This window comes from Candoia aspera, chromosome 2 (genome assembly GCF_035149785.1).
Source record: "Candoia aspera isolate rCanAsp1 chromosome 2, rCanAsp1.hap2, whole genome shotgun sequence".
NCBI lineage: Eukaryota > Metazoa > Chordata > Lepidosauria > Squamata > Boidae > Candoia > Candoia aspera.
The window spans coordinates 265,637,036-265,663,505 of record NC_086154.1 but is presented as its reverse complement, the minus strand read 5'-3'; the positions used below and the strand labels follow the sequence as shown (position 1 = coordinate 265,663,505).

Below are 26,470 nucleotides of genomic sequence, written 5' to 3'. Positions count from 1 at the left end.
GGTCACCTCCTGATTGGACTTCTACAATGTGCTCTACGTGGGGCTGCCCTTGAAGAGTATCCAGGAGCTTCAACTGGAATGCAGCAGCACGGCAGTTATTTGTGCCCCTAAAACGGCCTCTGCTCTGTGAGCTGCATCAGTTGGCTGCCAGTCTGCTTCCGGGTGGAACTCAAGGTGCTGCTTTTGACTTTTAAAGCCTTTCACAGCATGGGGCCGGGTTACCTGAGGGACTGCATCTCCCCAATTACATCAGCCCATCCCATGAGGCCCAGCAGAAGAGGCATGCTGCAGGCCCTGTCCACCAAGGAGGTTCATCTGGAGGGACCCAGGCCTTTTCTGCCATGGGGCCTGCTCTGCGGAACATCATCCCCCCTCCCGAAGTGAGATTGGTCCCTTCTCTCCCATGCTTCCGGAAATCCCTCAAAACTTGGCTGTGTTAACAGAACAGCGGGTACCAGGGACTGGGGAGACCTTGCAATGGCTCCCTCGCTGCAACTATCATCATCCTCTCTTGTTCTTGTGCTTTTTATAATGAACATTTTTATACATTTGTCTTTTTAAAATTAGGTGTTGTACACTGCCCAGAGTCACTTTTTTGTGAGATGGGCAGCCATACAAACTCAATAAATGAATTAATAGTAAACATTTGATTGCTGAATACATCTTCAAGGGTCATCTCTGTTTTCTTTTCAAGTCTTTTAAACACAGACCTGCTTAAATTCAGCGTGGTCCCTCTCCCCACCTTCTCCCTGCCCCCAGAGACCCCAGCAGTGGCCTTCTCCTTCCCTGGGTTCCACTAAGGCCCCAGAGCAGCCTGGCCCCAGGCCCCCTCCAGGGAAACCCCCTCCCCCTCCCCACTGCCCTTAGCTCCAAACCAAAGGGAGCCCTTTGCAGGGGTGTGGTCTCTGCTGCACTTCTGGAGGCAGCACCAGGGACGGCTCCTGTTTTGTCTGTCTGTTTCCTCTTTTTCCCTTCGGGATAATTGTTTCATTTCCAGAAGGAAGGTGTCCTTCTTTAACAGAGACCACCCTGAGAAAGCCAACCACTCCCCCTTCTCCTCATGGACCAAGAACTGTCTGCTAGCCCACCAGGCTGCAGGGCTGGACTGGGGCTGCTTTGAAATGTGGGCGAGGGTGGGTATCTCGTGCCCTGCTGCTTTCGAGGGGCTCCTTAAAAGCATGGCCACCAGCGGCAGCTCAGGAGGGCGGGAAAGCAGTCCAGACTTCGGGGGTCCTGATCAGCAGAAGAGCAACACCCTAAGCCTGCAAACCACACGCCCTCCTCCTCCCAGTCTCCAGCACCCTCATTTGGGTCCCTCTGGCCTCCCAGAACGAAGGCGTTTCCCTCAGCCTCCTTCCTAGTGCTTGGAGTAAACAAGCCTCGCTTTGGCTCTGAACCCATACTGGGAGCAGGATAGGCTTGGGCAATCGCCTGGTTCCTCAGAGAGGCCAGACAGCTCTGGTCACGGTGAACACCAGCAGAAACCACACTTCCTTTTCCTGTTAAGGGCATCTCCTCTGTGGGGGACTTCTCTGCCCTCCAATTCTTTTCCACTCAGCCCTGGCAAGCAGCAAGAGCACCCAGCCTCCCCCCAAGACAGAGACAACCCCTCCTCTGGGGCTTCATCAGCAGGAAGGGTCTTGGGTAAGGCACTTCCCTGGGCAATGCAGAAGTGGGTGCAGCCCCAGCTGTCCCCTTCCTGGCCGGCGCCTGGATTCCTGGCAGCTGAGCAGGGCTGGGCGTGGGCTATACATCAAAAGTCTGCCTTCTGGCAATGTGGGGGACTGTCGCATTCAGCAGTTCCCCTAAGCATTCAGCTTGCGACTTTCCCAAAGGAGGGCCGTTCCCGATGCAACCAGACACAGGTGCTTTCCTCAGTGGCCTGGCATGCTGGGTCAGCATTAAGATTGGCTGCATCGGAGTTGCCACTCTGCCTCCTGAGTGCATTGCTAACTGTGGCCTTGTCCTCTACACAGAATGCCAACATTCTCAGGGCAGAGACTGCCGAGGACGGGCCAGCACATTGGGGTGCGGTGACGCCTACAACAGGCCACTTCACCCCCCTGCAAAAGCACTGAGCTTTTTCTGACCTTCAGGGAGGGCAGGGCTCAATCCTGCTGAAAGCCTGGGCTGGGGCCAAGGTCTTGCTTGCACGGCGCAGTTGTGGTAAACTGCAGAAGAGGAACGGGGCCAAGGGAGCCGAACAGATGCAGCTGTGTGAGTTTTGAACCAGATAGAGCAAGGTTGCCATGACCAGTCAGCATGCCCCCAGGGCCCAATCCTGCTGCCAAGAGCTTTCCAGGGGGTCCGCAGCCACTCCTCCTCCTGGTAGCAGCTTTGGGGCACTGGGTGATCCTCTCATCCCAGCTAGGGCCCCCTCTGAACCATTTACGTGGCCTGGCCTCCACATGTCTTCCCAGGGTCACGAGAACTATGTCTCAGCATATTAATACCCGTATGTTATTGTTAAGGTCAGGGAGGGTGTACTACCTGGGGGCAAAAGTAATATGGAGTTCTGTGTCATGGGTTTGTGTGAATGATCACATATGGAAGAACCGTGAGACCCACTCAGGTTTACACAACATGTGGGAAAGTACCAGAACAAAGGCTTCAAGGCAACAGAACACACACCGGAGTCCTCGAATACACACAGCTCAGGGATAGGGTGGAGTTAGAGAGCGCCAAGGATACCAGTTCAACCCTGAGCTACATATATTCTCTCACAACACAGTTTGCACAACCCACAAAGGCCAAGGTGGGACAGGTCAAGCTTTGAACATTTCCAGAGGAAGGGGATGGCAGTCCTTTGGACCCACTGGAGGCAAGTCTCCCTTGCCCAAATCTGGCCTGCCCAGCTAGACGTTGCCCCGGTGAACATACACCTGTGCCCAAATCTCTGGAAGTGGTGGGAGCACTTGGACAGGCTGGCAGGGCCCTGACAGAGAGACCAGGCATTGGCAGTGTGGCTGCAGCAAAGCCTCCTGCCCTGGAAGATGGATGTCCCTGCCCAGGGACAGACCAGACTCGGGGCTGCCAGGCCTGCAGGGAGGAGATCTGCCTGCACCAGACCAGAGGCACCTGGAGCACCCAGGCCAGGTGTTCCCCCTCCTGCCTTCACACATCGCGGCTGTCATCAAGGGCTCTGCAAAGTCTCCTTGCTGAGTTCTATTTATTTTAAATTAAAATTATTCAGCATCTAAAAATAACTCCAGATTATACAGAACTTGATTGTGTGCAAATCAGGGGGTGGGGGGTAAAAATTGAAGAATGTTGAGACTTCCAAGCTCATCAGAGATAAGCTGTCCCCCTCATAAAAAGAGCTCAGCTCTGGCCTGGCACCCCTGCCCCAGGCGGAGGGGTTGAGGGGGCCTTCCTTCGTTCCCACCAGGAGCAGACCAGACGGCACCCACGGACCAGCTCTAGCTCAGGACGGAAAGCGGAGGCGACCGCTGTGGCCGGGTACGGCCAACTGCCCGACCGCATCTCCCTGGCTCACAGGTCAACCGAATTGGTCACAGGCTGAGCTGGGAGGGGATGCCCTTGTGCTGCCCGACGCTCCAAGGCCAGCTGCATGCTCCAGACACTGAGGGGGCGCATGTAGGCCAGGGAGCGGAAGACTCTCCTCTCACAGTAGGCCTCAGGGGTCTGGAAAGCCATCCCCAGTCGCTCCCAGACGGTCCGGTAGCAGCCCTCGGCGGTGCGGAAGCCCTCCTGCACGAGGCCCTGCACACAGACGAGAGGGAACCCGGTCAGCCCGGCCCCCGCCTGCCGGCATCCCACCCCTCCCACCCCCATAACTCACCTCCTGGATCATGGTGGCGGCCAGGGCATACACCACGCCGACCCACACCTCATCCGATTGCAAGCTGGAGGTGTCTGGCAGCCCCGAGGGGCGCATGCCATTCACAGCTCCCATGGCCCCTCCCGAGAAGCCCAGCACATTCAGCTCGAAGATGGTCTTCAGGGCGCTCAGCACGTGGCTGCGGGGGAACACCTACAGGCAGAGGAAGGCTTGCTGGCAGCCTGGCTCAAGGCCCGTCCCTGTCCCAGTCCTCCCTCGTGGCCAGAGGGGCCCTTCCCCGCCTGCCCTCACCTCAGACTGCCCCTCGCCCAGTCCGCACGCCCGCAGGAACCATTGCCCGGCCAGCTGGTCCGACATCACGCTGTCCGAAGAGGGGCCACGGCTGCTGTCATAGTTGTAGTACTTCCCTGCATTGGAAAAAGGAGGTGGTGGTCCTGTGGGGGCTCTTTCTGGGCCCGCCACCCCCCAGCCCAGACCTACCATTCCAGAGCAGCCTCTCAAATGCTGTGGTGCCCTTGGCCAGGATGCCCGAGTACCTTTCCAGGGCCTCCCTGTTTCCCAAGGCTTCCGCCATGCGGCACATCACGCAGATGGCTGCCAACCAGAGGCCGCCGCAGTAGGCGCTGGCAAAGCAAAGCAGAGAGGTGGGCAGGCGCTTGTCCTGAGCAGCCCTGGCGCAGAGGAGGGGAAGGAGAGGGGCCTCCTGATCCCTACCACCAACCAGGAGACCCAAGAAGGTCACTCCTCACATGTCTATCCCTCAGAAGACGGCTGAACACCCAGGCCCTCCCCCTTCCATGGCACCAGGAGGGAAGACAAGATGGAGAAACCCGAGACCCTGCTGCCCCCAGCAGGACAGCGGCACACCCTTGGGCTGGCAGGGAGGGTCGGGGGTGGCCCTGAAGGAAACAGGTGGGAGCCTTTCCGTGAGCAAAGAGCCTGGATGTTCCTTAAGTCTGGGGCTATGAGGCAGCCTTTACAAGGCAGCCTTCGGGAGCAGCTCAGGTGAGCCGCTCCCCGACTCCCCTCTGCTAGCAGAGGCCATCTCGATACGGGGGAGCCCCAGCCTTCCCCATCTCGTCTCCCTTGTAGGGCCAGCTGGCCTCCCATGAGGCTGAGGATGCTTCCCGTCCCACTCTCCCTCAGGGAATTGCGGGGGAGCGTCTTCTTAACGCCAGCCCTCTCCTGCGGGAGTGTCTCGCCCTCTCGGCCCAGTGACCCACCTGGCTTTTTCCCTCAGGGCATGGCCTCCCTGAGGCAGGCACAGACCCCACGGAGGAAGCCCCGAATCCAGGCCATGTTCTTTGCCCAGCTCTGCAGAGTGGGAAAGCAGGGGGCACAGTCAGCCCCCCTCCTTGGCCTCATCCAGGTGAGGCGAGGGCAGCAGAACACCTGGCCACAGCGGCTGACCTTGCACAACATCCCAGAAATCAGCAGGGACTTGTGCGGTCCCACTCAGCCACAGCGATGTTTGTTGTGGGGGGGCGGCCATTCTCCAGGCTACCAAGGCAGCCTCTGCAGAGCTGAAAAGCCCAGGAATGATGTGCCAGGAGAGGGGGGCAGGCAGAGCGTCCTCCCCATTCCTCCACCCGGCATAGCCAGCAGGGCCTACCTGGCAGGGAGGGGCTCAGCAGGAGGCTTGGCCCCCAAGAAACCACCGGCACCACCCTCCGGGCACAGAGCCCTGGGCTTGGGTCACAGAGCCTTTGGCTAGCCGGACTCAGTAAGCCAAAGGATCTTCCAGAAAGGCTTCTGCGGCGTGGAGCTGGGACGCAAGAGGAGTGGGTTGTGATTTTTACATGGGGCGGGGTTAGGGGCATAAAATGGGGTCTCAGGATCAAAGACCCTCAGGGGAGGCAATCCACCCCTGCTACTCAGAGGAAAGGGAAAGGGAAAGAGGAAGCTGGAAAGTGAAAAATGAGAGGTCAGCGAGAAAATGGTACTCCCCACCCCAGGCTGCACTTACGGGAGTGTGGCACGTGGCTGGGTCCTTCTGGGAAGCCATGCAGTCCCCGTAGGACCCACAGCAGCCTGAGGGGGAGGTCCCTTCAGCACAGAGGCAGGGGGCGGGCTAAGGGCTGCTCCCAACACCCTGCAGGAAGCGGCTTTCCTGGATCGCCAGAGGACTGGGAGCCTGGCCCCGGTGCCCTCACTCACCTGGCCCCGGTCGCCACCCAGGCGTCGTAAGTTTGGTCAGCAAAGCCCGAGTTCTCAATAAGGCCGTCCCCATCTGTGTCGAACTTCAGCTCCGAGTCCATCACAGTCTGCGGGAGGCAGAGAAGGAGATTTGGGGGGAGGACCCTGAGGGTCGCAGGCAGCCCCCGCCTTTGATGTGCCCACCTCCCACCCTGCTGCCCACCTGGCAGATGGGCCACATGTCCTGCAAAAAGGACCCCTCCTGTGTGAGAGAGTAGTCCCGGTAGACCTGCAGCACAAACTTCAGGTTGAGGTCCTTCCAGGCCGCCGTGTCATGGACCAGGTAGGCGTTGACTCGCTGCCAGGGCTCGTCATCTGGCAGGAGAGAGCGGGGCAAGGCATGGCACCCTGCTTCCCAGCCGGCCCGCATCCCTGAGCTTGCAACGGGCCCCGCCACACTCTTCGGCTCCCATGGCTGCAAACCCAAGGAGGAGCCCCACGCCCTCCCAAGGACAAAGGCCTCCGCTGGAACGGCTGCCCAGCCGGAGCTGCCTCTGTCTCCAGGTGGCTTTGCTGAGAAGTCCAATGCTTCCTTCCTCCTCCCCACCCAGAAATACGGAGTGGCAGAGGACGCATGGCTTCCCCCAGGCGGAGCCCCCCAGCGGCCCTGCTCACCCCAATCTTCTCTCTGGGACGCGGACCAGGTGAGAGTGGCTCCAGGGGAAGCTGTCCTTTGGGCACATTCAGGCAAACTCGGGGCTGGATTAGCGCCACCCAGCCTTCCAGAGGGGTAGCTCCCACACAGCAAACCCCAAGCCCAGGGCTGGTGGGCGGCAGCTGCTGAGATGCTGGCTAACCACAAGGCACAGCCCAGGGAAGCTCACCACGTCCTCGGGCTGTGGCTTCAGAAGCGAGGCTCAACCCACATCCCGACAGAAGACGCTCTACCTGGCTCTCCAATGTCATGTGGAACCACGTTGCGCAGCTTCACCGGGGCTGTCTGCCCACTCATGAGATACTGCCGGGGACGCGCATCCTCATTCAGCACAGCAGCAGCTGGAGTGGGACAGGGGCAGAGTCAGCAGCAGTCCCAGGAGCCAGCCAGGGGCGCCAGGCCAAAACACACAGCCCTCTGCCTGGGAGACTTTGCCACCAGCTAAGAGGACTCCCCCTTGGCACAAGCCAGGGCCTCAAGAGGACGCCACAGAGATGGGGCTCAAGGGAGGCTTCCCCTCCCACCCATAAAGCCCTGCAAGGGCCAAGGGGGGAATGCCCACCCCCTCGGGCACACCTCTAGCCCAGGCCTCCTACAACCCTGGTCAAGGAATGCCACGCCAATGCTCAAAGTGGGGAAGAGAACGGGGAAAGGCACCCACCCATGTCATACTGCAAGCTAAGCTCCAGCTTGGGCCACAGCATGGCAAGAGCGAAGGAAGCATAGAAATGGACGTCGTAGGTATTGTACATTCGGTATTCCTGGCCTGGAAGGGAGCAGCAGCAGCAGGGCATCAGTTAGGGAACTGCTGGGCCGGAAAGCCCCTGGGGGGAAACCCAGGATGCCAACCCAGGGGCCCAGGGCAAAGCCTGGCAGGCACCCACCTTCCAGATAAGCAAACCTCCCAAACTCCTGCAAGACCGGAAGCAGCTGGGAGAGGCCCCGGGAGTTGCGCAGGGTGGCCCTGTCCTCGGGCAACAGCTCCACCCACAGGGTGCCTCCGTCAGCCAGGAAGTACAGCTCGTTGAAGAGGGCCGACTTGTACCAAAGGGGCAGGTTGCTGCGGGAGGTAGGAAGAGGCTCCTCAGCAGGGGCCTGGGGGGCAGCTGGGCAGCCTGTCCAGAGAAGCGAAGGGCCGCAGAGGGAGGGCCAGGACCCCTAGTGGGCGCGCAGACCCTGTCTGGAGCCCAGGGAGAGAGAGAGCGCGGCTACCAGCTCAGCAGAAGCAAAGCAGGGCCAAGTTGGGGGCTGTGGCTGGTGGGTGAGGTAGCCCCAACGCTCGCAGAACCTGGACAGGAAGGGATATGACTGAAGGCCAGGCAGGAGGCGGCCCGAAAGGAGCCGTGCTTTATGGCCGTAGTTTGGCCAGAGCAGATCACGGGAGAAACCGGGCTCTGGAGTAGCGGCAGCAACAGGAGCCGCCGCTCAGCCCAAAGTGGTCTTCCTGTGCCCCTGAAGCCTCTGCAGAGCTTGGCCAGCAGGGCACTACCTGTTCCCCAAGATGGGCTCCTGCCAGGCCTCGATCCTCTCTTCCCACGCCTTGTAGTGGCTGAGCAGGTGATGGGAGAGTGCTGGACAGGCATCCCCACCCCTGCCGAAGAAGCGGGTGTACCACCTGCGGGTAGAGAGAAAGAAGGGGCCTTCAGCCAGCCAGAGCGGGGTCTCCAGGCAACTGCGAGGAAGCCAAGACACCTCTCTCCAAAGGCACCTGCAGTAGTGCAGCCTGCGGTGGCCCAGCTGGAGGCAGCTCCCCTGATGCACCCAAAGGACTTTCCTGGCAGAGAGGCTCCCCCCGCCTTGCCATCTTCTTGGCAGCCGGCAGGGGCCTGGCCCCGACCGAGGGGTGAGGCTGCCTCTGGCCAAGGAGGCCCAGCGGCTCTTGGAGCCGAGCTCCAGGGATGTTTCTTTCAGATGGCTCAGTGGGCTGCCAAAAAAGGGGCTGGCTTCCAACCAGCCACCAAACCCGCAAGTGCCCAACCCCATTCGAACCAAACCCAAGCACCAGCGCTGCCCCCCCCACCCATGATTTGTCACTGGCCGTCCCAAAGAAGAAGGCTGTCTGCAGATATCCGACAGAGGAAACCATGTTGCCCCTTTGGGGATGGAGAGACAGCTTCCTGCCCCAGCCCCTGTGGGCGTGAGCGTGCTCCCTGGCTGTACAGCCCTGGAGACCACCGGCCTCCACTTCACAAAGCAGAAGCAGCCCACTCTCGGCAGAGCCGCATGGGCCACCCTGAGAGAAAGAGGTCAAGTAGGCCCACCCCTGAAGCACAGAGGCCCCCCAGGAGCCAGGCCTTCCCAGGAAGCACCCACCGGTGATGCTCCTTCTCCCTAGATCCAAAGCGAATGCACGGCATATCCCAGGCCAAGCCCAGCTCCAGCATCCCGCGACCGTGGCCCACCACCATGCACGTGGCACAAACTGCTGCTGCGCAAGCCTCCCCCTTCTCTGTGGGGGCGCTCTGACCTGCAAGAGAGAGCCCTGCATGTCAGGGGCCAGCCGCTCACCCTTCTCTGGCTGCCTCGCACAGCCCAGGACTCACCTTGGGGAGATGCCAGCCGGCCATCTGCCAGGAGATCCTGCCAAACCTCCTGTCCTGTGCCAGCAGGATTGAATGCCGTGAGATGGGTAACGGTGACACCTGCCTGGAGGAGCCAAGGAAGAATGGAACGATCCAGTCCAGTTGCAGCTGGCAGAGGCCAGCCCAAGAGGAGGAAAGGGTAGGATAAGCCAAGCCTCCCTCTCCCCAGCCTTGACTGGGCAGGACAGGGGTCAAGACGGAGCCAAGCAGGAAGCAACTAGAGCAGCAGGCAGCCACCGGCAATGGGAGAGCAGCTCCAGACATTGCAGGAGGAATGAAGGCACCCCCAGGGTTGACCGGGGGGCCATTGGCAAGGGGGTCTTCTAAAACCCAGAGTCAGGGAATTCACCTACCAGCCTTTCCTTGAAACAAAGGCACCCCCTTTGGGGCAATATAAACAGAGAAGTGGCAAAGCAGCAAGAACCAGCAAAGCCACAAATGGGCTCTCAATCATTGCCGAAACTTCCAGAAGCCCCCCTGCAGGCCGGCAAGGGGATCCCCTAAGGATCCCTTGGGCACGGAAACGTTTCAGGTCTGGGGACATTCCCGGCCCCAGCCAGCTGCGCTTCTGGCCACTGCCCAAAGAACAGCTCTCTGGCCTGCTTGCCCCAGGCTGCCTTTAAGCCTCCAGAGGAAGCTTGTCCCTCGCAAGCTGAGGGTCCATCTCCAGCCGTGGCTCAGGCTGCCGGTGTCTCCAAGGGGCTTACCTTCTCCCGGGCAGAGATGGCCAAGGTGTAGGGATTCACCGGAGCAACGTGGTGCAGCATCACGCCATGGACGCGGCAGCCCTCTTTCTCCATGCTAAAGGGCTCATTCCAGTGCCCGCCCTGCCGGTCCTCCTTGGTCTCCATGCCATTTTGGAAGGTGAACATGATGGAGACCTCCACCTCCTCTGTGCTCTCGTTCTCCACCTCCCAGACAAAAACTCCAACGGGAAGGCTTGAATCCTAAGCACACGGCACAGGGGCTCTGAGCACCTCAGAGGAGCTGTGCCGGATCAGACCACAGACCTGCCTAGCCTGCCCCCTCCCAGGCTCCCTTCTAGGAGCACTTGAGCAAGGCTGGATTCAGAAGCAAACACTCCCCCGCCTGAAGGAAATCTCCAGCTTCAGCTAGAACTAGGCATTGGTGGCCCCACCCGTCAGCCTTTCATGCTTTCCCCTCAAGGAAGCCCTGCTCCCTCTGGTGGCACTGAGTTCTCCTGAAGAAGCCCTTCCTGAGGGCTCCCCCAATCTTTCCTCCCATCAAGCCCCCCTTGTGCTTTCCGCTTCTCTTGGCTCAGGCAGCTGGAAGGCTGGGTTCTGAGACAGGCTAATCCCAAAGCCAGATTAGGAAATCGCACATTTTTTTGTCATGCAGTGTGCTAGGAGAATGGCTGTGCTCTCCAAGACACAGAGGGACAGGCTGGATTGGATTCGAGCCTGGTTGTGCTACAGAGATGGCGTTAAGTCATGCATGTGGATGACCTCTGGAGGGCTCATGATGAGGGTGATGAATTCGTCCTGGCCCTCTTAGATCTCTCCAAGGCTTTTGATACCATCAACCACAGCATCCTCTGGGGTATGGGAGCAGGGGGCACTATGTTGAGAGGTTCTTCTCCCGCTGTGGCTAGTACCAGTCGGTGTTGGGATGGCTGGAGAGGTCGAGCTCTGGGGCCCTTTTGGGGGGGGGGCTCAGGACTTTGGTCTCTGACCTCTCCTGTTTCACACCTACAGGAACCCCAGAGTGAGATTATTCAGCAGCAAGGGGATCATTGGTGCACTGATGACACCCATTTCTACATCTCTGCCTCACGCTGCGCAGGTAGTGCTGCTCAGGTGCTTCTCCAGAGCCTGCAGGCTGCGACAGGCTGGATGGGATGAAACCAGCAGGGACTCAACCCTAGCAAGACAGAGGGGCTCAGGGTTTTGGGTCCCCTGAATCTGCAGTTACCTTCTTTAACTCTCCAACGGGGAAGCCCTCCTCCAAACAGTCAGTGCCTAATTTGGGGGTCCTCCTGGACGTGCGGCTCCTGCTCAAGGAACAGGTGGCCGCTGTGGCTAGGAAGACCTGTATCTTGTGTTCCAACTGCACCTGTTGCTGGACCAGGAGGCCCTGCTTGTGAGTACTCCTGCCCCAGTCACTTCCCATTTGGACCATGTGGCTGCCCTCAGAGACCACCCAGAAATTTCATCTGGTCCAGAACGCAATGCAATCGTGTGTGCAATTTTGGTCCATCCATGCTACACCGCTGCTGTGCAATCATATTTGCTTCCAGTTTCTTTGTAGGTGCAATCTGGGGTTCTGGGCATCACCTTCAAACCCTGCATGGCACAGGGCCAGGTTATTTTGGGGACTGCCTCTCCCTGAGGACATTCACCTGTCCCAGTAAGAATGGATAGAGCTGGACAAGGAGACTTCTTTCTAGATTTTTATCCCGCCTTCTTTTTCCATATATGACTCAAGGCAGCAGAATACCAATACTCCTTCCTCCTCCTATTTTCCCCACAACAACAACCCTGTGAAGTGAGTTGGGCTGAAAGAGAGTTACAGGCCCTGGACAGTTGCCAGGGAGTAATATTCTTCCTTCTACCCTGGCAATACTGCCCTCTGTGGCTTCAGAAGGACTATCAGGCTCTTCCCTGTTGCCCCAGGCTGGCCCTTGTCCTCCATGAACTGGAGTGTGAAAAGAGCTGGTGGGGGGCACGACGGTCAGCCTGGAGAAGCAAAAACTCTCCTTGCAGAGGAATCACCTATATGCTGCATGCTTAAAAGGTTGACGACCTTTTAAATCTCAGCCTTAAGCCAGAAGTTTCATGTTTACCTTTCAAAAACATCTCGGCAAAAGGCAAGTTAATTATTACTAAGAAAACCAGTTGGTATTGTGGTCAAAGCATCAGGCTAGAAGCCCAGAGACTGTGAGTTCTAGTCCTGCCAGCTCGGTGACCTTGGGCCAGTCACTTTCTATCAGTCCTAGGAAGGAAGCAATGACAATCCGCTTCTGAAAAACCCTGCCAAGAAAACTGCAGCAATTTGTTCTGGCAGTCTCCGAGAATCCGACACGACTGAACAGATGAAATAAAAATTATAACTTCCAGTACCCAGGCCAAGATCCTCTGTTTGACCACCAGCTTCAGCTGAAGAAAATATTTACTGAAGAGATTACTCTAGCAGGAAGGTTGTTGGGAAGCCAACCCCAGGACCAACGGTGGCCAAAGATGCAATCCAAAAGGGCATCACAGAAGCAGGTGGTGGTTAGTCTTCCCGGAGGGCATGCCTGTTAAGGTGCCATGGGTGTGGACAGGGGGAGTCTAGAGGAAAAGGCACCTGGCCCTCTCCATCAGCCCTCACCCAGGGAGGGAGAAGGGAGAGATGGAGCCCCTTAGCTCAGGATTCAGGAGGACAGCGATGGGAGCCAAGCTCACCTGGTAATCGTGCGGGATGATGGGCGTGATCTGCCGGCAAGTCAGCACCACCTGCTGCCCGGGCAGCTGATAGACAGTCCAGGCCCGAGGGTAGAGTGCGTGGTAGAAGGCATAGTGGCCGCAGAAGCCCCAGTTCCAGCCCTGCAGCCGGCTGGGCCGCTGGATGGAGAGCACCTGCTGGTAGACCGTCCGGCCCTTCCGGCGCAGGCAGACCGTGAACTGGGCGGGAGGAGGAAGAGAGGGTGAAGGACGGCGGCGCCCCGCCCCCCCCCCCGCATTCCGCGGGGGCGGCGCCAGAGAAGCCCCAGAGGGCGCGCCCCTCCTCTCCCCCTCCCCCCGGACCCACCTGGTCAGCCACCACCGCCCTGTGGTGGTACAAGCCGGGCGTCAGCTGCCACCGGCAGAAGTCCCCGCGCCAGCCCCGCGTGACGGTGCCTCCGCCCAAGCCCCCCAGCGGGCAGCCTGCGGAGAAGGAGGGGGAGGGGCGGTCAGCGCTCTCCCCGGCCGGGCGCCCCCCGCCCGCCCGCCCCCCCCCCGCGCCCCTCACCGTAGATCGGGCGCAGCGGCTGCGGGTTCAGCAGGTCGATGAAGGGCTGCCTCTTCTCCACGCGCGTCTTCCGGTACCACCACGCGAGGTACCTGGGGACGCAGGGGGGGCAGTGTCAGCCGGAGGGGAAGGGGGAGGCCCCGCTGGGCTGGGGAGGGGCGCGGGCGCCCTACCTGAAGGTCAGCCCCAGGTGCTGCAGGGCGTGCGCGGGGGAGACGTCCGAGGCCTGCACGGGCTTCCTGCGCTCGGCGAAGCGGTGGGCCAGGCACAGCCGCCACCCGAACCGCGGCACGCCGCGCCCCGCCGCCCGGCCCTCGTAGCGGCTCATCAGCTCCGGGCGCGGCGCCGCCGCCGCCGCTTCCCCGCGCGCCTCCCGCCCGCAGCCCGCCGCCGCCATGGCCCGTTAGGGCAGCGCAGCACAGCGCAGCGCAGCGCAACGAACTGGCGGCCGGCCGAGGACCGCCGGAGGGCTGGCGGGCGGCGCGCCCCGCCCCGCGCCGCGCGCCGCGGGCGGGCCAGCGTCCCGCCCCGCCCCGCCCCCGCGCCGCCCCGCCCCGCCCCGCCCGCCCGCTCCCGGCGCGGCCATGATCGAGGTGTCGGCGGCGCTGCTGCGGGGCGCCGCGTTCCTGGCCGGGGAGGCGCTGGAGTGCCTGGTGACGCTGCGCAACCCGCTCCCGCCCGACGCCACCTCCGCCTCCAGGTACGCGCGGGCCGACCTGGCCCGGAGGAGCCGGAGAAGCCGCGCGCCTCCCCCCGGCCCCGGGGCCCTCCCCGCACCGCCCCCAGCGGGTTAAGCTCCCCGCGGTCGCGGTCCAAGCTCCGCCTTCCGCTAGAGCTGCCAAGGAGTTGGGGAGCGAGGCCCCCCGGTCCGCCGCAGCCTGCCCCCCGGAAGACCTGCCCTTTGCCCGGGAAGGCGCCGTCGCGTCTCCTCCTCGGCCGGCGGGCGGGGTAGGCCGTAGCGGCCGTGAGCAGCCCGGCCCGCTTTTCGTGGGCGCCCCCCGCTGCTCTGGGTTGGGCGGCTTAGTCATTCCCGTGGCTCCCCGGGCAGGGGTCGTCGACGGTTCCGGCGGCTTCTCTTGCGCAAACGGTGTCTTTCGCTTGCCCTGCCACAGTTAGGGAAGAAGGCCGGGCGCGGGTCAGCTGCCAGGATGCCCTTGGCTTTCTGCGCTCGGAGTTCGCCTTCCTTGTTTTCCATGCTCCGAACGTTTGGACTGTAAAGGCTGCAAAGGTCTCAGTGGGTGATTCCACAGGTTCTGTTGCAGCAACTTGAACTTCCTTCTAAAGCACCGCGGCCGCGACCTGAGGCCCTCCCCTCAGGATTTTCCTCCCTCCCGGAATTAAATTTAAAGCGCTCTCCCTCCCTGTCAGGTGCAGCATCCTTTGACCAAACAGGGTCCCAGTGAGGGGTAACCCACTTCAGGCCCAGCAGTCCATGCAGATAGCTCAGCCCGTGGCCCCGACTTCCGTGGTCCAGCCTCCATGGATGGGGAGGAGGGACAGGGGCACCACCCCAGCCCTTGCCTCCATGACCCCCCTCCCTAACCCTTCAGTCTCTCTGGGTGTGCTGAGTGGTTAGTTTGGGGCAGTTTTGAGCGCGGGGGCAGAAGAGCCACGCAGGTCAAAATAGGCAGGGAAGCAATCAGAGATTCAGGTCTCTTCAGGGCAGGAGGGATCAATCTGAGGCCGCTTAAGGAGCCAGCAGAGGTGATCTCGGAACCATGGACTGTAAGTTTAAGAACTCCTGGAGCACGAGGGAAGTGCTGGGAGATTGGAGGACAGCTAAGGTTATTCCAGAGTTTTAGAAGGGGAAAAAAGATGATCCAGGACACTGCAGACCAATCAGTTTCCCATCAATATCTGGGAAAGTCCTAGGAAAGATCAAGCCATGGGTTTGCAAGGATTTAGAAAGGAAGAAAGTGTTTATCGGGAGCTAGCACAGGCTCGTTAATAGTATGTCATGCCAGACCTATTATACTGTCGTCTTCCTTTTTTTTTTGGACAAAATGACTAGATTAGTAGACCAGGGAAATGCTATGGCTGTAGTGTGCTTGGCCATAGACAAAGTAAGGCATTTAATAAAGTTGATTAGCTGCCTCCTTGATGAAATGATCCTGCTACTAGATGGATTTGCAGTTGATTGAGAAATCACACTCGGTCCATGGTCCTTAATGCATCTGTGTGTACGTGAAGGGAGGTATGCAGTGTGGCCCCCCAGGGTTCTCTCCTGGGCCCAGTGGTTTCATTGCATTAATATAAATAAGCAATAATACAGTGAAGCAGGGTTTCTCAACCAGGGTTCCGTGGCACCCTCGGCTTCTGCGAGAGGTCACTAGGGGTTTCCTGGGAGATCACAATTCATTTCAACAATTATTTCAAATTCGGGCAACTTCTCAGTAAAGAGGTAAGTTTATTCTTTATTTTTAGTTTACGAACACTGTTAATGCATGTGTACAGGCCTACTCGTTAAATTAATATAATTTTGTAACTTCTAGTCTATATTTGAGCTGGAATATGCAGTGGTTCCCCAAGGTCTGAAAATTATTTCAAGGGCTCCTCCAGGGTCAAAAGGTTGAGAAAGGCTGCAGTGAAGAATACTGATCCTGGATAGAATCTTGGAGGATCCCATTGCATATCTTCATTAATTTTGTGTTTTTTGTACTATTAGCTGCCCAGAATCACTAGACCGAGATGGGTGACCATATGAATTGTTTAAATAAACATTTTCATAAAGTACTGGATGGGGTTGCACTGCCCCAAACAGACACTGTGCACAATCTGGGGGTACTCCTAGAGGACCTGCAACTCCTGCTCAAAGAGCAGGTGGCAGTCATGGCTAGGAGGGCTTTTGCACAGCTTCCTGTTGTGTGCCAGTTGTGCCCGTTCCTGGCCTATGAGGCTCTGCTCACGGTCACTCATGCCCTGGTCACCTCCTGGATGGACTACTGTGACCCACTCCGCATGGGGCTGCCCTTGAAGAGCATCCGGACGCTTCAGTTATGGGTGTACCTAGAAGGACACACGTTACAGCTCTGCTCTGTGAGCTGCATTGGCTGCCAGTTTGCTTCCGGGTGCAATTCAAGGTGTTGGTTTTGACCTTTAAAGCCCTCCATGGCATGGGGCCAGGCTATTTGAGGGACCGCCTCTTCCCGATCACATCTGCCTGTCCCATCGGGTCCAGCAGGAGTGGTATGTTGCGGTTCCCATCTGCTAAAGAGTTCCATCTGACAGGACCCAGGAGATGAGCCTTTTCTGCTGTGGCACCCACCCTCTGAAACATCATCCCCCCTGAAGTTAGCCCCAACCTTTATGGCTTTTCCAAAAACCCTCAAAACATGACTTTTTCATGAGTCCTGGGGATCCCCTGGCAGCAGAAAGCCCACACGTTGCATCACGTATGATATCTTAATTAGCTCACAGCTTTGTTTTTACTTATGTTAATTATTTCATTGTTTTAATTAGTTTTTATATTTGGTTTTAATGGTGGGTTTTATTGTATGCTGCCCAGAGTCCCCTTGAATGAGATGGGCAGCCATATAAATTTGATAAATAAGTATAAGTAACTTAAATGAGGGACTAAATGGAACGCTCTTCAAATTTGCAGTTGACACAAGGCTGGGAAGGGAGGGATCGCTTACACCTAAAAAGACAGGCTCAAAGTTCAAAAGGTTCTTGATAAATTTGAATATTGTATCTTAGCTAACAACAGTTAAGTGGCAAGAAATGTAAGATTTTGCACTTAATAGGAAAAACCAGGCATGTGAGTGCAAAAACAGGAGATACATGGCGTGGCACTAGTGTGCGTGAGGAGAGTCTGGGTGGCCTGATAAACTGCCAGTTAAGCATGAGCCAGCGGTGGGCTGCAGCTGCCAGAGGTGTTAATGCGATGTTGGGTTGCATCGACTGAAGTATAATGCTGAGATCACTGACAGTTCTGCTTCATCTTTTTTGCCCTGCTCAGTCTGTATCTAGAACTCTATTTATTTATTGATTTGGTTTGGTTTGGTTTGATTTCTATAGCCGCCCATCTCAGCAAGTGACTGAGCGGCTTACAACAATAAAAACTGTAAAACAATTAAAACAATTTTAATTAACACAATTAAAATACAAAATAAATATACACGGCCACCAAGTAAACAAATGCCATAGATGTTAATATAGCGAAGAAACGGGGCCCCAGGCCTGAGCACATAACCAGGTCTTCACGGCCTTATGGAAGGCCAACAGGGTCAGGGACATCCTGATATCTGTAGGGAGAATATTCCAGAGGGCAGGCGCTATGGCTGAGAAGACACGCCTTCTAGTCCCTGCCAACTGACATTCCTTGGCTGATGGGACCCGCAGCATATCCAGCCTACTAGACCGAATTGGACGGGCAGAAACAACTGGGAGAAGACGGTCCCTTAGGTATCAAGGTCCCAAGTCATGAAGGGATTTAAAGGTGACAACCAGCACCTTGAATTGCACCCGGAAGCACACTGGCAACCAATGCAGCTCATGTAGCAGGGGTGTTACATGTATCGAATATCCGACTCCATTTACTACCCATGCAGCCACATTCTGCACCAGCCGAAGCTTCCAAATGCTCTTCAAGGGCAGCCCCATGTAGAGCACATTGCAGTAATCCAGACGTATGTCCAGTTCTAGTCATCGCAAAAAGGAGGACGCTGAGGAACTGGAAAAAGGGCAGAAAACAACAACATAGCTGGCCAGGGGCTCAGATGCTAAATGCTACAGAGAACGAGAACTGGGTGATAGCAGCTCTCCAAGACCTGAAGGGCTGCCACAGGGAGGAGGGGGTGGAGGGTAGGACAAGAACCAGTGGGAGGAGGCTTTACAGAGAGAGATCCAAACTCAGAATAAGGAGGAATTTCCTGACTGAGAGCTCTGAAGTGGTGAAGCAACCCCTCCCTTGGAGTAATGGAGGGCTCTAACACTGGAGGTTTTCAAGCAGAGGCTGGATAGCCATTTATCTGGGATGGGCTGAGGATTCCTGACCATCTATGAAGTGTTATGCTCAAATTGGTTCCAAACACAAGGTTTTGCATAGTCTTGCAATAGAATTATAGGTGTTCTCTGAAGAATCCTTTCCCCAATATGGGTTAATGGGAAATGATGATTGTGAGTGTATTCTTCCAGATGTGGGTTGCTCATTGGTTGTCAGGAGCCCCTGTCCTCTTAGTTTTCTCGAGAGGAAAAAGTGCCATCCAGCTGCAGCTCTTGGGGACTTCCATCATGCCCTGCAGCCTCCCTTGCATCTTCTCATGCCTTGGAAGGCGTGCAGCTGGCAAGACGAGCCCACTGGGCCTCAGTATAAAATGTGAAACAGAGGTGGAGCCTTGAGGGAGAAGGGGGACCTCTTCCTCTTGAAGGACTCCTTCCTTTGGTCGTGCTTCCTCTGGTAACCCTCCAAGGCCATGGCTTGCTACCCATGTAGCAGTGGAGTGCTGGAGCTCCAGGCCCAGAGGCGCTGCCTGGGGTCCTGGGAGGGAGGGCTGGCCTCTGCGACCCACAGGCTTGCTTGCCTGGATTGAGACAAGACAGGATGGTCCCTCTGGTTCTTAATCAGGTTCCTGGACCTTCTGCGGGGTTGCTTGCAAGGGTAAATAACTGGTTTGGGCACAGACCCATGTGCAGAGTGTGCCTTCCCCATCCCAGCCAGCCAGCAGAAGGAGGGGGGCGTGGCAATGGGAGGCCTCGGCTGGAGCACATGCCATGATGTGGCTGTTGAGAGGAGTCTCCTTGGTGTCACCAGCCAGGCAGGGGTGGTGGTGGCCTTGCAGGGAAGCCCAGGGGATGCTCTGGACCCAGCAGGTCCCCACTGATGATGCTGCAGAGCAGGCCCTTTTAGGGTGGTGTTTCTGGATGAGGCTCTCAATGGCTTGTGAAAACACACAACACTCGACTGGCTTCGCACATTCGCTGAACCAATTGTGGGCTGCCACTCTTTTTTTAAGCCCTTGGAGCTGACCCCCCAGGTCAAGCACAGCCTTTCGCCGCCCAAGTGCTGAGCCGTGAGTTGCAAACCATCATAGCTAGGTTCACACAGCATGCCCAGCCAAAAGCCCAACCTGGATCCTTTCCACCTTCTGTTTACTGAGAGCTGTGAATGAACTGAGGTGTTCATTTTCCATATCCTGTTGGAAAATGAATAATGGGAGCTTCTCCATTGGCCAGGTGGTGGATAACTAACCTTGACCTGATGCCATCAGATAACGAATTCATGGATCGAATGCCGAGGCCCAAATCTAACACAAACCAAAGATGATGGATAGCCTGGGAGAGGGGAGCAAGAGGGCAGCCGGGGGTGGGGGCACGGGGAGGGAGTACTTTGCCATCAGTCCCTTCCCTTGAAGGAGCATCAGTGTCGTCCAGGAATGCTGCTGTGGGTGCTTTTGCATTTCTTGGGAATATGTGGAGGTCACAATTAGCTTGTGGGACCGATTGTAACTTGCGATGGGGCTGCCTCACAGACAGAGTGTCACCCAGACCACAGCTCTGGAAAGCTGAAGCCAGGAGTCTGGGGGAGGCAGCGGCACACCGCTGGCTCCATCGATTCTCCACTGAAGGCTGTTGCAGCCCTGGGCGGGGCATCAGTGTACCGACCACATACCTTGGGGTGGTTGTGCAGTAACATGAACAGCGCCTGAAGCAGTCTGGTCCCCACATCTGTCCTAACAGTCAGGAATCACACTGAGATGAGGAATGGGTTTCTAGTGTTTATTACTGCTACATAAGACAGAAAATCCCAACAAACTGAAGAAGCGTGGGAAAAACCCAGACAGATAAACCCCAAAAGTTAAGGGGGGTCTGATCTGTGTCTCTGAATGGCTGCTTAATTCCTCAGTACTATGCATGCGTTTTCCCCCCTGGATAGAGGCCCCCTCCTGCTCGCCATCAGTACTCATGACAACATCTGCTCCAAGGGGGTCCCACAGGGATGTCAGGACGGGTGGCATAAATACACAGAGCAGCTGGGACTTGCCCCAGATGACCTCCCCCAAAATAATGGGCTGCAGGAAGGACCCCTATAGCTGGGCCAAAATTGGTCCGCTGCCACTTCTGGTTAGCAGAGGCTCACAAGGGATCCTCTGCTTCCCTGAGTGGCTGGCTGGCCGCCTGAACTGAGAAGGCGGCTGAAGCCTGTTCTCTCCAGCCCTGGTTCCAGTGGTAGGAAGGTGGGTTCCAAGTGGCCCTGAGAAGCTCCCAACTGCAGCTCAGCAGCGGAGCCAGAGCCTCAGACCTTCCGCTGGATGGGGCCAAACAGAGGCCAGCCAGCTGCAGCTTCAGGATTGTAGGAGAGAAACACGTGAATAATTTCACAAGAAATGGGCTCCGCGTAGCCAGCCGCACCAGCACCTGTTGGCGTTTGATTGTTTTTTGCAAGGGGCAAGCCATTAAGGTTACTATAGTAACAAATCACTCTGGCAGAGTCAGAAGGTCAGACTTAAGTATCCTTGGTTTGTGGGGTAAAAAGGCATGCCCATATTAGGTAAAAGCTCCTGATTTGCCTGGAGGGCAGCTTGCCTGGGCTTGTTAGTTTCAGTTTCCTTTCTACATAGCTTCCTCCCAGTTCTCTCTGAGCGCCTGTGAATACACAGCTTGAAAATGTTTTTGTGCTTTCTGTAAATACATTTATTTTGATAGAAATGCCTGGTGTGTGATTTTTCTGATCTCTCGGGCCAAACGCTTTTCAGCGCACTCTGACAGCACCAAAGGTACCTGCTGATTAGAAAGCCTTGTGGACTGAATAGAGGAGCACCCTCCCCATGCCCAGTTCTCTCCTGGCATCCTGGGCACAGCCAAGGCTGCACCAGAAATCCCAAAGAGGGTCTGCTGCAAGAGTAGAGCAGGGTCTGGCACTGTGGTCCAGATGAAAGGGGCAGCTGGCCCTGTCACCACTGGAGGAGGCGGCGGCGGCGGCAGCAAATGAGTGCTGGGGCTGGCAAGGGCCTTATTCAGGAAACAGCATTGCCTGGTGGGAGAAGGTGCATTTGCCACCTGTGGATTTTGTTTCCTTTTCAGTGGATGGTGGCTGTGACCTGTCAAGTGTCTCGGCCCTGGCGTTTACTTCCATTGCTCTCCCTGCCCACCCTTTCTTCTTCCTTTCTTCCAGTGAAATGCTGGCCTGGGCCAGTGCTCAGATCCACTGCCAGTTGCATGCCAGCGAGAGCCGGGTGGCTCTGCCTCCTTCAGAAGACACCAGCTATGACGCCCAGGCAGAAAATGAGACCGTCTTTGTGCCCAACAGAGGTGAGTTGCATCTCAAAGGGGGAGGCTGGTGGGAGGGTCTCTGGTGGGGCTGGTGCCTGCTGCCTGACTCAGCAGGGTCCAAGATTGACTCCTGGGACTTGGAAAGGGAGGCCCTTGCTGGTCTTCTGGGACAGAGGGGGGGTATGGCAAACTGAAGATGGCTCTGCAAAAGTGGAGCTGAAGACCAAGGAACTGATGAGTAGACTGGTTCTTTGGAACCCCTCTGGATGAGGAGAGGATGGGAGATTGCCCACATGTGCTCCGGACGGCTGCTCCTGACGAGGAGACTGCAGGCCAGTGGCTTTCTGTGGGCTTGAGCTGTGGGAGATGATAGAATCAGCCGTCTTGCTCACATCAAAAGTGGATTTAGAACTGACAGGCCAAGAGAACGACTTAGAAAAAGATGTTTCACTGGATCTACAAAAGAAATTGGCTAAGGCTTTAAAATTTCATCAGGAAATACAAATGACAAACAAGTGACCTGGACAATTTTTTCCTACTGGATTTACAAAAGAGGCTTTTTAAAGCCTTGAAGAATTCTGAGTGATGGGACAAAGAAGAAATGAAGAGAAATCAAATTCTATGACAATATTTGAGTGAACTAAAGATTAAGACTGTTAGAAGTAAAAGGAAGGAATATAAAGTTGGTTTATGTGATCAAGGTTAAAACAAGGTATGTTGTTACTTTTAGTAACACTTTATGGACTTTCTGCTGACACCAGGACTGAAAAAATGATGCTTTATGGATTTGTTTATAGATAAGAGTTGGGATATGGGCTGAACTTACATTTGTAGCCTTGGAGGGGGTGAAGAGTCACTAAATTTGTTTATACTTGTAATGAAGATTGAAAGTCACTTTATATATTTCTTTTCTCTTTATTCTTAACTTTTCTCCCTTTTTTTTTTTGCACTTTTTACTTTTCTATTCTTTTTTCTTTAAGTCTAGTTTGTATTAGATTTTATTATTGTAATCAATAAAAGTTATATTTTAAAGAAAAGGAGGCCCTTGCTGTGGGACAGGCCAGTGATATGCATTGCCTTGCAGGGGAGCGGGGTCAGTGCATCCTGTCAACACCCCCAAAGATCCTCTTCTGTGACCTGAGGCTGGATCCTGGCGAGTCCAAAAGCTGTGAGCCCTGCCTTCTCTCCTCCCAAGCGGCACGTGGGGCGACCTGGGTGGGCAGCAGACTGGTCAGGCCAGAGCCATGGGGCCCGCAGGAGCAGGCCGAGAGCAGAAGGGGAGAAGTGGGTGGCCACTGCACCTCACCCATCTGATGAGAATCAAGGGAGCCGCTGTGGCATCCAGGGGCTTCTCTGCCTGCCCGAGGAGAGCTGGCTCCATGATTCTGCTGGGCTGGCTCAGCTGCCCTCCTTCCCCCTCTCTGCCCCCAGACTCCTACTGCGAGACGCTGCCGGTGGACGGGCCGCCCTCCTTCCGTGGTCAGGCGGTGAAGTATGTCTACAAGCTGACCATTGGCTGCCAGCGGGTGAACTCTGCTATCAAGCTCCTCCGGGTCCCCTTCCGAGTGCTGGTGCTCCAGGGTAAGCCTCCCTTGGCCTCTGGCCTGGGATGCCAGCCTGCCAGGACTCTGACCTTTGTGCCCTGTCTCCCTAGGGCTCAGAGACTACCCTTTCCCCCAGGATGAGGCTGTCGCCCCCTCCAACCCGTTCTTGGAGGAGGAAGAGGGCGGTGTGAAGAAGTCCTCCCAGCTGGCAGACCTGGCCACAGAGCTCCTGATGGTCGCTACTTCACGGCGGAGTTTGCGTAGGTCCCCTCCCATCCCATGGCATGGCCTTTCTGCCCTACCAGTTGATTACTTGCAGCACACCTTCCCTGTTTCCCTTCTAGCCAAAAGCGTAATGGCCTCTGGAGTTGTGGACCCCATCCTTGGTCTCCAACCCTCCTTTGGGGGTGCTTCACCTGCAGCCTCCCACTGCCAATGCTTGGATTTGTGTCACGTGGTTCTCTTTGGGAGAAGGCCCCGTGGCCTGTGTCGTGTGTGGGTGAGCCCAAAGGAAAGCTGGGCTGGGCTCAGCCAAGTCCTGTGGCCCGTTCCTGCTCCAGGCAGGCCGACAAGAGCCTCCCTTCTTGGAAGGCTGAGCACTGTGGCCCTCTCACCTCCCAGCCCGTTGATTGGAGTTGCTTTCTCCTCTTACAGACTCTCTGTCCTGGGGGCCTTCGGTAGCCTTGGGAGGCAGCTCCCCGTGTGACCCTCAGCCCCGGACAGAAGCCCCCCTTGTTGCATAAGCACCTGCTGTGTCATTTGAGGGCTGTGCTGGGCCACAGAGCTGCTCTCCCCACCCCCGTCTCGTGAAACACTCTCTTTGTCCCCAGACCTGTTCAACATCAGCAACGCCCGGGGTCGCGTGGCCACCTTTTGCATCTTCAAGACCATTTATAAGATCGGGGAGGATGTGGTTGGGACGTTCAGCTTCTCTGAGGGGGATACGCCTTGTCTGCAGGTAAGGGCGGAGCCAGGTGCCTCTCGGAGGCCACCTGGGGTGCAGACGGGGGCAGCCTTTGCTCACGGGCCCTTGTCTCCGCTAGTATCTGGTGAGCCTGCAGACGGAGGAGCGGGTCCAGGAGGCCTTTCAGCGCCGGAAGGGGCAGGCTGCCTCCTACAGCACCCATGCCCGGCACCAGGAAGCCTGCCTGCATACCACCCGGACCAGCTTCAGCCTGCCCATCCCACTCAGCTCGGCTCCAGGGTTCAGCACCAGCATTGGTGAGCCACACGTGTGCCTCCACCTTGTTGGGTTGATGCTCCCGAGAAAGCCCTTATCTTCTGGGAGTGGCCATGCGCCAGCCCCCCTTGTGGGCGAGCTCCCCACCAAGCAAGCCTAGGGAACCAGAGCCTTCCCCTCCCCTTCTGCTGCTCTGGGGTCTGGGGCAACAAGGTGGTGTGGCCTGTTCTCAGGCTCTTGGTCTCATGGGGTGAGCAGACCAGCCAGCCTGGCTCCCCTTGCTCAGGGTGCCCACGCCCTCCTCCCTCCCTCTTCCCGCAGTGTCCCTCCAGTGGAGGCTCCACTTCGAGTTTGTCACCGCCCGAGGCACAGCAGAGGCGCCTGTGGCCCTTGAGGACCGGTCAGAAGCTGTTGGCTGGACAGGAGCAGAGCAGATGGACGTGGACACTTTCAGCTGGGACCTGCCCATCAAGGTGCTGCCCACCAGCCCCCTCCTGGCCACCTCCGCCTCCCAGCTCCCTAGCTCCAGCTGTCTCACTATCTGAACAGCTCCAGCAGTCCTCGGTAGGAGAGGAGCATCGCCCCTTTTGTGGGCCAGCTGGCGGGGGAGATCCGGTGTATGTGAGTGGCCCTGGGAAGGTTTCTCACGTGGCCCACAGCCCCAGGACTTACCATCTCCAGTGTATTGGTGCCATTGGCAGGACGTGGCAGGCAAGACCTGGCATCTTCCCGGCCCCCTGGCCCCGGCTGGGGCGTTCCCTTCCCCCATGGATGACACTGCCCTGACCTGTTCCTTCTGAAACAGCTTCAGGGCTGAAAGGGGGGGGGGGCTCTTCTTTGCTTTTCAGCTCCACCCAGTATGCTGTTTTGTGTCTGTCAATAAAGAGTGCTCTAACCCCTGGCCCATTTGTGTGCCCATGGCAGCGTCCCTCCTCCAGGGCAGAGGGGAGCAGGCAGGAAGCCCGCCTGCCTTTCCCTGGCCCCGTTTTCCCAGGTGTGCCCGGAGGAGGGCCTTGCCTGTCGACCTGGAGAGATGCTTTGATGTGGAGCATCAAAGTCCCTGGGACAGCCCTGCCGGGCAGGCCAGGGCACGTCTGGCCACCCAGACACTCCGGGGCTTGTGAGTGAGAGACGGGAATGGCGCCCTCTCCTGCCACCGACCCTAGCAACTGAGATTGGGAGGCAATGCCAGGCTGATCGCCCTCCTCAGGCTTGTTCCCGGGATTTAAGGGCCTGCCTGCGGTCCTTGAAAATGTGGCCCAGGAGGTGGGGGAGGGGGCTGTGGCTGCACTCATGGGATGCGGGGAGGACAAGAACAGGGCGCGTGCAGTTCTTTCTGCACTGGAGGAGGGAGACGGAAGGCCGTTGTGGTTGCAGGAATGCAGTCCTTCTCCCTCTCCCAGCTGCCAGAAGGGAGCAGGCTAAGAAGGGAGTCAACACTTGGAGCTCGACCACATGAAAGCACACTGGGTCCTCCGCCGGCAGGAGAACGCTCTTTCTGCCTGGAAAGGGTTGCTTGAGCTGAACCGAGCCCTGCCCTGGCTAGGAGGTGGCAGAAACTGGGCATAGCCCAGGCCCCATCCTTGCGTGAACTCTCAGCCTCGTGCCTTTACCCATGGGCATAGCCGCCCCTGGGGGCCGAGACCTTCAAAACCTGGGCAGGGAGGACCAGGTGGGTACCTGAGGCTGAATGGTGGGCAGGCTGCTCCTCTTGCAAGGCCGATGCCACAGGGGGTCTTCCAGCCAGGTGGGTTGCTGGCTCCTCAGCCTGGCACGCACGCATGCTGAGCCTGTGGCCCTTGCGTGGCCTCCATGCCTCAGCCTCTCTCGGCTCTACCTGCCTGGCCATGTTTTGTCCCTTGGTCCAGCTTTGGGTTCTTCCTTCATGAAAAACCAAGTAAAATGCCTCTGCTGTCCCCCCCTCCCCTGAGCTGTTCTCTTCCACATGTGGCGGTGGTGTGTGGCCTTTCAGGCCAGTTTGCATGACTCATGAAAGGATACTTGCGGCTAGAAGTCGTTCAGGGGCCGCATTTGCCATGTGCAAAGTTAGGTGAGTATTGACTGCGGTTAGATATTTTTATGCCTCTTTTAAGTTGTTCCCTTTCTCTCCTGCACGACATCCATAGGCTTCCCCCAGCTCTGAGGCAAATCGTACCCCCAATCAGGGTTTTGCCCTGGAGAGGTGCAGCTGATAGGCTGGCTCCCAGAAGTGGTGCCTTAGCATGGGGGGATCGCTGCCTCGTGAAGGTTGTGCTGTTGTGGCAAATTCGCGACTGCAGATTGTCTTCCAGGAGTGAATGTCTTCCCAGTAACCTTGGAAGAGGTTTCAGGTCAGACTCCCTCCCCCCA

General features: G+C 57.3%; 2 protein-coding genes across 3 annotated transcripts; one reads left to right on the top strand and one right to left on the bottom strand.

The window, feature by feature from the left end:
* Positions 1-3,152: 3,152 nt before the first annotated feature.
* GBA2 (glucosylceramidase beta 2) lies at positions 3,153-13,594 on the bottom strand. 2 transcript variants are annotated; one of them, XM_063295952.1, is made up of 17 exons: positions 13,360-13,594; positions 13,187-13,278; positions 12,986-13,101; positions 12,640-12,858; positions 9,943-10,182; positions 9,197-9,299; positions 8,967-9,120; positions 8,143-8,268; positions 7,538-7,713; positions 7,315-7,419; positions 6,887-6,994; positions 6,162-6,313; positions 5,960-6,066; positions 4,283-4,425; positions 4,094-4,209; positions 3,803-3,994; positions 3,153-3,723 (listed from the first exon to the last, which is right to left on the bottom strand). In XM_063295952.1, the coding sequence occupies exons 1-17, from the start codon at positions 13,581-13,583 to the stop codon at positions 3,493-3,495; spliced, it is 2,604 nt and encodes an 867-aa protein (XP_063152022.1). In that variant the 5' UTR covers positions 13,584-13,594; the 3' UTR covers positions 3,153-3,492. The 2 variants fall into 2 exon arrangements, with proteins under 2 accessions (XP_063152022.1, XP_063152023.1); XM_063295953.1 differs by lacking the exon at positions 3,803-3,994.
* Positions 13,595-13,758: 164 nt separating this feature from the next.
* On the top strand, positions 13,759-25,017 carry RGP1 (RGP1 homolog, RAB6A GEF complex partner 1). Its single transcript, XM_063295956.1, has 8 exons — positions 13,759-13,886; positions 21,300-21,436; positions 22,482-22,565; positions 22,829-22,978; positions 23,052-23,201; positions 23,772-23,899; positions 23,985-24,162; positions 24,443-25,017. The coding sequence occupies exons 1-8, from the start codon at positions 13,771-13,773 to the stop codon at positions 24,664-24,666; spliced, it is 1,167 nt and encodes a 388-aa protein (XP_063152026.1). The 5' UTR covers positions 13,759-13,770; the 3' UTR covers positions 24,667-25,017.
* Positions 25,018-26,470: the final 1,453 nt, after the last annotated feature.